Raw genomic sequence first — 12,051 nt, forward strand, 5'->3', positions numbered from 1 at the left:
CTGAGGGAGGAGGGGCTGGGGTCCGGACTCCTGGGTCTGAGGGAGGAGGGGCTGGGGTCCGGACTCCTGCGTCTGAGGGAGGAGGGGCTGGGGTCTGGACTCCCAGGTCTTTGAGCTGCTCCACTTCCCCAGGCAGCACTGTAGTGGCCCTCGTGCCCCCCGCCTCCCCGACACCCCTCCTCCTGGCACAGCTGGCAGGGGAGCTGGGCTCATTCCCAGGAATCCTGAATGTCATCAGTGGCCCTGCCTCCCTGGGGCCCGTCCTGGCCTCCCAGCCTGCAATCCAGAAGGTGGCCTTCTGCGGAGCCCTGGAGGTATCTTCAGGATAGGGGTTGGGGTGGAACATGGCTGGGGGCTGCAAGGCTCCTCCTGCAGCTGAATTAGGCGGGGTCCCTAGGAAGGACGTGTCCTTCGTCGGAGCCTGGCGGGCAAGTGCGTGGAGCTGGGCCTGGCGCTGGGGATGGAGTCGCTGCTGCTGCTGACAGACACAACGGACGTGGACTCGGCTGTGGAGGGTGTGGTGGACGCCGCGTGGTCCGACCGTGGCCCGGTGAGACCCTGTGCTCCTGTCCCCGCACCCCCTGGAGGCGGTCTACACCTGTCTGCAGTCCTCAGGGCCCTGAGTCACCTTCATTTTATTTGTTTTGTTTGTTTTTGTTTTGTATCTCTGTTCATTTTATTATTTTGTTGAGATGGAGTTTTGCATTAGCCGGGCATGGTAGCTCACGCCTATAATCCCAGCACTTTGGGAGGCTGAGGCGGGTGGATCACCTAACGTTAGGAGTTCAAGACCAGCCTGACCAACATGGTGAAACCCTGTCTCTTAAAAAAAAAAAAAAAGACGGAGTTTCGCTCTTGTTGTCCATGCACTGCACTGTTGTGCAGTGGCATGGTCTCAGCTCACCGCAACCTCCACCTCGTGGGTTCAAGCGATTCTCCTGCCTCAGCATTCTGAGTAGCTGGGATTACAGGGGCCCACCACCACGCCCAGCTAAATTTGTGTATTCTTAGTAGAGACAGGGTTTCACCATGTTGGCCAGGCAGGTTTTGAACTCCTGACCTCAGGTGATCCACCCACCTTGGCTGGGATTGTAGGCGTGAGCCACTGCGCCCAGCCTCTCTGCCTCTCTGCCTCTCTGTGCTTTAGGTCTCTATTGATTTTTTTTTTTTTTTTGGAGACAGAGTGTCTCACTCTGTCACCCAGGCTGGAGTGCAGTGGTGCGATCTCAGCTCACTGCAAACTCCACCTCCCAGGTTCAAGTGATTCTCCTGCCTCAACCTTCCAAGTAGCTGGGACTATAGGCATGTGCCACCATGCCCAGCTAATTTTTGTATTTTTAGTAAAGATAGGGTTTCAACATGTTGGCCAGGATGGTCTCGATCTCTTGACCTCGTGATCTGCCTGCCTTGGCCTCCCAAAGTGCTGGGATTACAGGCGTGAGCCACCTCACCTGGCCTCTCTGTTATTTGGGACTCTATTGATTTCTCTGAGTGTCCGTGTCCCTCGTTTTCCAGCCTCTGTCTTCACTCTTCAGATCACCAACTTGCTGTGATTCCACCTCTGCCCCGGGCATGGCCCTGAGCACCATCTCCCTGACCCCGTGCCGTCTCTGAGTTTCAGCCCTCCCGCCGCAGTGGCCCTGAGTCGGCTCCTGATGCCGCTTTTCCTCACAGGGCGGCCTCAGGCTCCTCATCCAGGAGTCTGTATGGGATGAGGTCATGAGGCGGCTGCAGGAGCGGATGGGGCGGCTTCGGAGTGGCCGAGGGTTGGATGGGGCCGTGGACATGGGGACCCGGGGAGCTGCAGCATGTGACCTGGCCCAGCGCTTTGTACATGAGGCCCAGAGCCAGGGTGCACAGGTGAGGCAAGGGCAGAGATTTTAAGGCGTCAGGGGAGGAGTGGCCTGCAGACACAGCTCCTGGGTCTGAGGGAGGAGGGGCTGAGCCTGGACTCCTGTGTCTGAGGGAGGAGGGCTGGGCCTGGACTCCTGGGTCTGAGGGATGAGGGCTGGGGATCTCATATCCTGGATCTGAGGGAAGAGGGGCTGGTCCTGGACTCCTGGGTCTGAGGGAGGAGGCGCTGGGCCTGGACTCCTGGGTCTGAGGGAGGAGGGACTGGTCCCGGACTCCTGGGTCTGAGGGAGGAGGAGTTGGGGATCTGGACTCCTGGGTCTGAGGGAGGAGGGGCTGGTCCTAGACTCCTGGGTCTGAGGGAGGAGGGGCTGGGGGTCTGGACTCCTGGGTCTGAGGGAGGAGGGGCTGGGGGNTCCTGGGTCTGAGGGAGGAGGGGCTGGGGGTCTGGACTCCTGGGTCTGAGGGAGGAGGGGCTGGGGGTCTGGACTCCTGGATCTGAGGGAGGAGGGGCTGGGGTCTGGTATCCTGGGTCTGAGGGAGGAGGGGCTGGTCCTGGACTCCTGGGTCTCAGCAGGAAGGGACTGGAGGTTGACTTCTAGATCATTTCTCTCCCTAGGTGTTCCAGGCTGGCGATGTGCCCCCAGAAAGGCCTTTCTATCCCCCAACCTTGGTCTTCAACCTGCCCCCAGCCTCCCCCTGTGCCCAGGCAGAGGTAAGTCTCTTAGGGCTGCAGAGTGGCTACCCAAGCCAGCCAAGGGCAGCAGCTCCATGCCTGCGGGAGCCCCTGAGGTGACCTCGTGCCCTGGTCCTGGGGCTGCTGCCTGCTCCCGGCTCCTCCCCAGTGGGTGGGCCCTGAAGGGCGGGGTTGGAGGGCGGGGTTGGCCAGGCTGCCTGAGCTCCCGGTCACTGCTTGCAGGTGCCATGGCCTGTGGTCGTGGCCTCCCCCTTCCGTACAGCCAAGGAGGCACTGGCGGTGGCCAATGGGACGCCCCGTGGGGGCAGCGCCAGCGTGTGGAGCGAGAGGCTGGGGCAGGCGCTGGAGCTGGGCTACGGGTCAGTCTGCGTGGCCCGGGTGCTCACTCCTCTGTCCTCACAGCTTCATATCCCTTCTCCCTGGGTCGCTCCCCACGCCTTTAACTCATCCCTCCCTGGCTTGCCACTGTCTGCTTTCCCCTGTCGGATGTCTCCGTCTTCCCCACAGGCTCCGGATGGGCACCGTCTGGATCAACGCCCACGGCCTCAGAGACCCTTCGGTGCCCACAGGTGGCTGCAAGGAGAGTGGGTGTTCCTGGCACGGGGGCCCCGATGTGAGCACACCCCTCCTCGTCACCCAGCCCATGTGCCCTTGACACTTGCATCTGGCCTCGCGTGCCCCTTGCATCCTCTTGACACTGTCCCTCTCACAGGGGCTCTATGAGTATCTGCGGCCCTCGGGGACCCCCACTCAGGTGTCCTGCCTGTCCAAGAACATGAACTATGACACCTTTGGCCTCACTGTTCCCTCAACCCTGCCGGCTGGGCCTGAAATCGGGCCCAGGTGAGTTGTTGGGGGCCGGTGGTCTGGAGGGGTGAACGGGGAGAAGGGAATGAATGCTCGCTTCCCCATGGACTGGAGGGCTGGTGCGAGGTCCATCCAAGCCATCTCGTGGTCCTGCTGAGTACTACACTGTGGCCTCACACTTATCCCACCCCAGGCCTGGTGAGACTCTCAGCTCTGCCCCATGAATGTCTGCTCTCCCAGAAATTCATGGGTCTAGGAGCTTGGGGTCCCCAGAGGCTCATGGGAGCAGAAGCTTGGGGTCCCCCAGAGGCTCATGGGAACAGAAGCTTGGGGTCCCCCAGAGGCTCATGGGAACAGAATCTTGAGGTCCCCCAGAGTCATCGGAGCAGGAGTTTAGGGTCTACCAGAAGCTCATAGGAGCAGGAGCTTAGAGTGACCCAGAGGCTCATGGGAGCAGAAGCTTTGGGTCCTCCAAGGGCTCATAGGAACAGGAGTCTGGAGTGCCCCTCAGGCTCATGGGAGCAGTTTTTAGAGTCTTCCAGAGGCTTATGGGAGCAGGAGTTTAGGGCACCTAGAGGCTCATGGGAACAGGGTTTAGGGGTCCCCCAGAAGCTCATGGGAGCAGAAGCTTGGGGTCCCCCAGAGACTCATGGGAACATGAGTTTAAGATCCCCTCCAGAGACTCAAGGGAGCAGAAGTTTAGGGTCTCCCAGAGGCTCATAGGAATAGGAGCTTAGGGTCCCCCAGAGGCTCATGGGAGCAGAAGCTTTGGGTCCTCCAGGAATTCATGGGAACAGAAATTTGGGGTACCCCTCAGGCTTATGGGAGCAGGCTCATTAGAGTTTACCAGAGGCTCATGGGAGCAGGAGTTTAGTGTCCCCCAGAGACCCACGGGAGCAGGAGTTTAGTGTCCCCCAGAGGCCCACGGGAGCAGGATTTTAGTGTCCCCCAGAGACCCATGGGAGCAGGAGTTTAGTGTCCCCCAGAGACCCATGGGAGCAGGAGTTTAGTGTCCCCCAGAGGCCCACGGGAGCAGGAGTTTACTGTCCCCCAGAGGCCCACGGGAGCAGGATTTTAGTGTCCCTCAGAGGCCCACAGGAGCAGGAGTTTAGTGTACCCCAGAGGCCCATGGGAGCAGGAGTTTAGAGCGCCCAAAGGGTCAAGGGAACAGGGGTTTGGGGTCCACTGAGGATCAGGGGAGCAGAAACTTTGGTTCCTCCAGAGGTTCATAGGAACAGGAATTTGGGGTTACCCAGAGGCTCATGGTAGCAGTTTAGGGTCCTCCAGAAGTTCATGGGAGGAGTTTAGGTCCGCCAGTGAATCATGGGAACAGGAGTTTAGCGTCCCCCAGAGGCTCATGGGAACAGGGATTTGGGATGCCCCAGAGGCTCACGGGAATCAAGGTGGTCTTCCCAGTGGGGTAGAGCATAAGGCCTTAGCAGATCCAGGCCCCAGACCTCCTCCTCATGCTACACCCTACTGCAGTCCAGCACCCCCCTATGGGCTCTTCGTGGGTGGCCGTTTCCAGGCTCCTGGGGCCCGAAGCTCCAGGCCCATCCAGGATTCGTCCGGCAACCTCCATGGCTATGTGGCTGAAGGCGGAGCCAAGGACATCCGAGGTGCTGTGGAGGCCGCTCACCAGGCTGCCCCTGGGTAAGATGGGTCACACGGGAAAGCCCCGGGGTCATGGCATGGCAGAGAGGGGAGTCTGGGGCCCCCAACAGTTGATGGACTGGGAGCCTGCGCCCCCAGGGTAGGGGCTGTGGACAGAGGAGGGTGTCGGGAGAGCCAAGACCAGGATGCCAACCCCCAGTGTGCACTGTCTGCCCACAGTTGGGCGGGCCAGTCCCCAGGGGCCCGGGCGGGCCTGCTGTGGGCCCTGGCGGCCGCACTGGAGCGCCGGAAGTCAACTCTGGCCTCCAGGCTGGAGAGGCAAGGAGTGGAGCTCAAGGCTGCCGAGGCGGAGGTGGAGCTGAGCGCGAGGCGACTTCGGGCATGGGGGGCCCGGGCCCAGGCCCAAGGCCACACTCTACAGGTGAAGGGTCTGTGGGCAACCGCAAGAGCCGGGCAGGCAGGTTGGGGCTCATAACAGAGCCTGTGAGATGAGCCAGGTTTGGGATCCTGGCCCAGCCCCACGGCCTTCCATGGGAGGATCATCAGCAAGTGGCTTCATCTTTCTGTACCTCAGTTTCCTCATCTGTGTAGTGAGTGGGCACACACCCCACCTTGTAGAGGAGCGTTCACCAGATGATGGTTAGTGATGCATTCCTGGACGGTAAAATCAATTGAGCGGGCTATGATAGGCGGTTCTTGCATTGCTATAAAGAAACACCTGGGGCCGGGCGCGGTGGCTCAAGCCTGTAATCCCAGCACTGTGGGAGGCCGAGGCGGGTGGATCATGAGGTCAAGAGATCGAGACCATCCTGGTCAACATGGTGAAACCCCGTCTCTACTAAAAAAATACAAAAAATCAGATGGGCATGGTGGCGCGTGCCTGTAATCCCAGCGACTCAGGAGGCTGGGGCAGGAGAATTGCCTGAACCTGGGAGGCGGAGGTTGCGGTGAGCCGAGATCGCGCCATTGCACTGCAGCCTGGGTAGCAAGAGCAAAACTCCGTCTCAAAAAAAAAAAAAAAAGAAACACCTGGGCCGGGCGTGGTGGCTCACGCCTGTAATCCCAGCACTTTGGGAGGTCGAGGTAGGCGGCTCACTTGGGGGCCAGGAGTTCAAGACCAGCCTGGCCAACATGGTAAGACCCAATCTTTACTAAAAATACAAACATTCGCTGGGCATGGTGGCATGCACCTGTAATCCCAGCTACTTGGGAGGCTGAGCAGAAGAATCACTTGAACCTAGGAGGCGGAGGTTGCAGTGAGCTGAGATTGCGCCACTGCACTCCAGCCTGGGCGACAGAGAAACGCCCTGTGTCAAAAAAAGGAACACCTGGCCAGGCATGGTGGCGCACACCTGTAATCCCAGCACTTTGGGAGGCAAAAGTGGGTGGATCGCTTGAGGCCAGGAGTTTGAAACCAGTCTGGGCAACACACTGAAAGCCTGTCTCTACAAAAAATAGGAAAATTAGCTGGGCGTGTTGGCACCAGCCTCCCTCTGTCGCCCGGCTGGAGTGCAGTGCCATGGTCATGGCTCGTTGCAGCCCCAACCTCCCAGGTCCAAGAGAGCCTCCCACCCTCAGCCTCCTGGGTATCTGGGATCACAAGTACACACCAGCACACATGACTGGGTTTTGTTGTATTTTTGTAGACACAGGAGTCTCGCCATGTTGCCCAGGCTGATCCAGATCCTGGCTTCAAGTGATCCGCCTGTCTTGATCTCCCAAAGTGCTGGGATTACAGGCGTGAGTCTCAGATTACATTTAAACATGAAGTTTGGGTGGGACATCCGAACTATATCATGGGCCAAAACATATTGCTTTCTTTCTTTTTTTTTTTATTTTACTTTAAGTTCTGGTATACATGTACGGAACGTACAGTTTTGTTACGTAGGTATATGTGTGCCATGGTGGTTTGCTGCACCTATTGACCTGTCTTCTAAGTTCCCTCTCCTTGCCCCCCGCCCCCCCAACACATTTCTTTCTTTTTTTTTTTTGAGACAGAGTCTCACTCTGTTTCCAGGCTGGAGTGCAATGGCGCAATCTCCGCTCACCACAACCTCTGCCTCCCAGGTTCAAACAATTCTCCAACCTCAGCCTCTTGAGTAGCTGGGACTACAGGCAACCACCACCACGCCTGGCTAATTTTTTGTATTTTTCGTAGAGACAGGGTTTCACTATGTTAGCCAGGCTGCTCTCAAACTCCTGACGTCAAGTGATCCGCCCACCTCAGCTTCCAAAAGTGCTGGCATTATAGGCGTGAGCCACCACACCTAGCCAGTTTGGCCCTTTTTCTGGTGGGATGTGATAGAATATTCCTTGGACCTTTGCTCAGCAGGAAATGATGGAGATATTCCTACAGTTGGACCTTTGACTGGCAGGATATGATAAAAAAAAAAGTCAGGTAGCCAGGCTCAGTGGCTCACGCCTGTAATCCCAACACTTTAGGAGGCTGAGACGGGTGGATCACTTGAGGTCAGGAGTTCACAACCAGCCTGGCCAACATGGTGAAATCCCTTCTCTACTAAAGAGGCAAAAATTAGCCAGATGTGATAACGCACACTTGTAATCCCAGCTACTCGGGAAGCTGAGGCAAGAGAATCACCTGAACCTGGGAGGTGGAGGTTGCAATTAGCTGAGATCGTGCCACTGCACTCCAGCCTGGGCGACAGAGCAGGACTCCATCTCAAAAAAAAAAAAAAAAAAAGAGAGACTGGGCGTGGTAGCTTATGCCTGTAATCTCAGCACTTTGGGAGGCCGAGGCAGGTGGATCACAAGGTCAGGAGATCGAGACCAGCCTGGGGAACACAGTGAAACCCCTTCTCTACTAAAATACAAAAAATTACCCGGGTGTGGTGGCACGTGCCTATAATCCCAGCTACTCGGGAGGCTGAGGCAGGAGAATTGCTTGAACCTGGGAGGTGGAGGTTGCAGTGAGCCGAGATTGTGCCACTGCACTCCAGCCTGGCCAACAGAGCGAGACTCCGTCTCTAAAAAACAGAAAAGAAAAAGAAATACAGTCAGATGGTTGGGCAGGACATTTCTAACAGCCTGAGCCCCCGTGGAATGTTTCACTTTGACCAGGGTCTGGGAAATGGCGGGGGACTGACACAGTGGTGCAGTTTGGACTAACACCAAGTGTTGGCGAGGATGTGGGAGAACACGATCTCTCATTCACTGCTGGGTGGGCTCCCCTGCCCCGTGCTTGACCCACCTGTCCCTGCAGGTATCGGGGCTGAGAGGCCCTGTGCTGCGCCTGCGGGAGCCACTGGGGGTGCTGGCTGTGGTGTGTCCGGACGAGTGGCCCCTGCTGGCCTTCGTGTCCCTGCTCGCTCCCGCCCTAGCCTGCGGCAACACTGTGGTCATGGTGCCCAGCGCAGCCTGTCCCCTGCTGGCCCTGGAGGTCTGCCAGGTATAGTCCTCTGCCTTCCTGCCTGCCTCTGCTCCCCGTAGCCTCTGGGTGACAGACAAAAGAGTGTGGCTCTTACCACCCTCCGTGATAACCGTGATGTCCCCACCCCAGCATCCAGGCCTTCACTCCTCAGGGACCCAGTGCCCATTCTTAACCCCAGTCTGGGGCCTTCTCGTCCATGACCCCCGTCCTGTTGAATGCCCGCTAAGCCTTGCCTTGTCCCCATGGCCCTCTCAACCCTCCCACTCTCTCCATCCCCCAGGACATAGCCACCCTGTTCCCAGCGGGCCTGGCCAACGTGGTGACAGGAGACCAGGACCATCTGACCCGCTGCCTGGCCTTGCACCAGGACGTCCAGGCCCTGTGGTATTTTGGATCTGCCCAGGTGCTCTTTGTTCTGTTTTGCCATATTCAGCATCTCACACTTCCAACAGGCTCCTCCTTTTCTGGAAACAGCCCCGCCGTCTTAGAATTCCTGTTGCTAAGGGGAGAAACTCCTTGACAACAAGGTTCTGAGGCCCTGCCCTTAAGATGCCAGTTACTAAGGAAGAGGCGGTCCTTAGCAACAAGGGCCTGAGAGCTGCCCAGCTCCAAGACCTCATCTCAGTGGACAGCTGATGCTAAGGACCACACCCTAGATTTGAAGGCCCAAAGTCTACTCTTTTTTTTTAATTTTTGAGACAGAGCCTCACCCTGTCACGCAGGCTAGAGTACAGTTGTAAAGTCACACCTCACTGCAGCCTCAACCTCCCAGGCTCAAGCCACCATCCCACCTCAGCTTGCTGAGTAGCTGGGACCACCAGCGTGCAACACTATGCCCAGCTAAATTTTTTATTTTGTAGAGACGGGTTTCTCTGTGTTGCCCAAGCTGATCTCACACTCCTGGGCTCAAGTGATCTGCCCACCTTGGTGTCCCAAAGAGCTGGGAGTACACGTGTGAGCCGGCACAATTGGCTGAGTCCACTCTATTTATTTAGACAGTCTCACTCACTCTGTTGCCCAGGCTGGAGTGCAGTGGCGTGATCTCGGCTCACTGCAACCTCTGCCTCCCGGTTTCAAGTGATTCTCCTGCCTCTCGAGTAGCTGAGACCACAGGCATGCGCCACCACGCCTGGCTAATTGTTGTTGTCATTTTTTTTTAGTAGAGACGGGGTTTTGCCATATTGGCCAGGCTGGTCTCAAACTCCTGACCTTGAGAAATCTGCCTGCCTCAGCCTCCCAAAATGTTGAGATTATAGGTGTGAGCCACTGTGCCCAGCCAATTTTTACTTTTTTTTTTTCTTTTTTTTTTTTTTGAGACGGAGTCTCACTCTTGTTACCCAGGCTGGAGTGCAATGGCGAGATCTCGGCTCACCGCAACCTCCGCCTCCTGGGTTCAGGCAATTCTCCTGCCTCAGCCTCCTGAGTCGCTGGGATTACAGGCACGCACCACCATGCCCAGCTAATTTTTTGTATTTTTTTAGTAGAGACGGGGTTTCACCATGTTGACCAGGATGGTCTCGATCTCTTGACCTCGTCATCCACCCGCCTCGGCCTCCCAAAGTGCTGGGATTACAGGCTTGAGCCACCACGCCCGGCCTCCAGCTGATTTTTGTATTGTAGTAGAGATGGGGTTTCACCATGTCGGCCAGGCTGGTCTTGAACTCCTGACCTCATGATCCGTCCACCTCAGCCTCCCAAAGTGCTGGGATTACAGGCATGAGCCACTGCAGCCACAATTTTTACTTTTTACATAGAGACCGAGTCTCGCTATGTTGTCCAGGCTGGTCTTGAATTCCTGAGCTCAAGTGATCCTCCTGCCTCAGCCTCCCCAAGTGCTGGGATTACAGCAGTGAGCCACCATGCCCCACCGTCCGCTCTCTTAAACCTCCCGTTGCTAACAGATGTGAACTTGTTCACAAGAGCCTGTGCCCCATTCCTTTGAACTTGGGCTGTTAAGAGAGAGGAAATTCCCTAACCCCTGGGTCAAATGCTTTTCCCTCCCATCTGGAAGCTTTGCTTGGGAAGAGCAGCGCATTGTAGCTACAGAGCCTGGGTCCAGTGAAGGCCCTTTCAGTAACAGTCCTCATCGAGGAGGCAGTAGGTGATTAGCAACAAGCCCATAGAAGTGCTGACCCCCCTCTCTCCCCACCTCAGGGCTCCCAGTTTGTGGAGTGGGCCTCGGCAGGAAACCTCAAGCCAGTGTGGGTGAGCAGGGGCTGTCCGCGGGCCTGGGACCAGGAGGCCGAGGGGGCAGGCCCCGAGCTGGGGCTTCGAGCGGCGCGGACCAAGGCCCTGTGGCTACCCATGGGGGACTGATGCCTGAGCACTAGCCACTGCATTTTGGGTGTCTTGGACCAAGGGGAGATGGATCCCCACATACCCCTGGGACTTCCCCCTTCTGTTTCCTGTGCCTTCCAATAAACTCTCTGACCAACCCTAGCTGTGTTTCTGCAGGAAGAAAGGGAGTCATGGCCAGGCATGGTGGCATATGCCTGTAATCCCAGCACTTTGGGAGAAGGAGGTGGGCACCTGAGGTCGGGAGTTTGAGACCAGCCTGACCAACATGGAGAAACCCTGTCTCTACTAAAAATACAAAAAATTAGCCAGGTGTGGTGGCGTGTGCCTGTAATCCCAGCTACTCAGGAGGCTGAGGCAGGAGAATCGCTTGAACCCAGGAGACGGAGGTTGCAGTGAGCCAAGATCACGCCATTGCACTCCAGCCTGGGTAACAAGAGTGAAACTCCATCTCGGGAAAAAAAAAAAATCCAGGGCTAGAGTGACACCTGCCAGGCCCAATGTGACAAGATGCATCCTGAATCCTGTGTGCCAAGCCTTGGCGGGGCAAAGTTGGGGCCCAAAGGATGGTCAGACACAGCAACTCCTAAATCTCGGAGACAGATCCCCGTTCCAGCCCCAGCTCACCACGCACTGAGTGCACGTGACACCCAGGGAGTCAGCCCCACCACCGTCCCCGCCACTGGGCGTCCGGGAACGCGCCTTTTGTGGCGTGAGCGGCCGCTTGTCACCACCAGGGGGCGCGCTCTGCCTGGGCCCAGATTCCACTACTTCTGTCTCCCCACAAAAATTTCCTTTCACTTTCGGTCTCTGGCTGTCACCCGGCTTGGCCCCTTCCACCCAGCTGGGGCAAGCCTGGTGCGTGGGGAGGCTTGGACTCTAGGTTCCCCAAGGGGTGGAGCCAAGGTCCCTACTCCTGGGGCAGAGGGAGCAGAGGATGGGGGGCTGGGTTCCTGGGTCCCTAACCTTGGGAGGGTTCTGGGGACCAGAAGTCGGGGTTCTTGGAAGTGGAGATGAAGAGTTTTCACCGTAACTGGTGCAGACGCAGGAAGCCTGGGGGAGGAAGTGGGGGAAACTTGGCCACATCAAAGTCATACAGGAGAGGTGGGGAGGCGCAGGGGCGGGCAGGGCAGGGGTTGGGGCATGGGGGTCCGAGACTTGTTCTTCTGTCCCTTCCAAGACCCGGCCGCAGGAGGCATGAGGGTCCCCCGGCCGAGATGACAGTGCTGGTGCCAGCCTGGAGTCCAACAGTGCGTAAAACCCAGAAAAGGTTGGGGGAGAGACAGGGGAGGTACCATGTCAGGATGAGGCAGAGGTGTGGGGAGACGGACAGGAGGGGAGCTGGGCAGAGGAGGGGGAGATGGACAGAGGAGGGGGAGATGGAGAGGAGGGGAGATGG

The 12,051-nt window shown here is 57.6% G+C and overlaps 2 protein-coding genes across 16 annotated transcripts in view; both read left to right on the forward strand.

Moving 5' to 3' along the window:
* The window catches only part of ALDH16A1 (aldehyde dehydrogenase 16 family member A1), a 21,039-nt gene extending 10,243 nt beyond the window's left edge, over positions 1 to 10,796 (forward strand). For 3 of the 5 annotated variants that reach the window (XM_037728497.1, XM_017500563.2, XM_017500562.2), the window contains 12 exons: positions 133 to 314; positions 398 to 550; positions 1,675 to 1,860; positions 2,471 to 2,566; positions 2,771 to 2,907; positions 3,056 to 3,161; positions 3,261 to 3,391; positions 4,841 to 5,008; positions 5,189 to 5,390; positions 8,190 to 8,375; positions 8,638 to 8,760; positions 10,512 to 10,796. In XM_037728497.1, the coding sequence (XP_037584425.1) occupies positions 133 to 314; positions 398 to 550; positions 1,675 to 1,860; positions 2,471 to 2,566; positions 2,771 to 2,907; positions 3,056 to 3,161; positions 3,261 to 3,391; positions 4,841 to 5,008; positions 5,189 to 5,390; positions 8,190 to 8,375; positions 8,638 to 8,760; positions 10,512 to 10,673 (1,832 nt within the window). In that variant the 3' untranslated portion in view covers positions 10,674 to 10,796. Of the gene's footprint in view, positions 1 to 132; positions 315 to 397; positions 551 to 1,674; positions 1,861 to 2,470; positions 2,567 to 2,770; positions 2,908 to 3,055; positions 3,162 to 3,260; positions 3,392 to 4,840; positions 5,009 to 5,188; positions 5,391 to 5,543; positions 5,681 to 8,189; positions 8,376 to 8,637; positions 8,761 to 10,511 lie in introns of those variants that run through there. The other 2 variants (XM_037728498.1, XM_017500567.2) reach the window with 2 other exon arrangements.
* A 320-nt stretch (positions 10,797 to 11,116) lies between these two features.
* Positions 11,117 to 12,051, forward strand: part of FLT3LG (fms related receptor tyrosine kinase 3 ligand) — a 9,107-nt gene continuing 8,172 nt past the window's right edge. For 2 of the 11 annotated variants that reach the window (XM_017500573.2, XM_017500571.2), the window contains exons 1-2: positions 11,137 to 11,510; positions 11,833 to 11,902. Coding sequence is in view for 9 of the 11 variants with exons in the window: in XM_017500571.2 (XP_017356060.1) it covers positions 11,870 to 11,902 (33 nt within the window). In the remaining 2 variants the exon portion in view is untranslated. The other 9 variants (XM_037728503.1, XM_017500572.2, XM_037728504.1 and 6 more) reach the window with 8 other exon arrangements.

This window comes from Cebus imitator, unplaced genomic scaffold (assembly GCF_001604975.1).
Source record: "Cebus imitator isolate Cc_AM_T3 unplaced genomic scaffold, Cebus_imitator-1.0 Scaffold266, whole genome shotgun sequence".
Lineage (NCBI taxonomy): Eukaryota > Metazoa > Chordata > Mammalia > Primates > Cebidae > Cebus > Cebus imitator.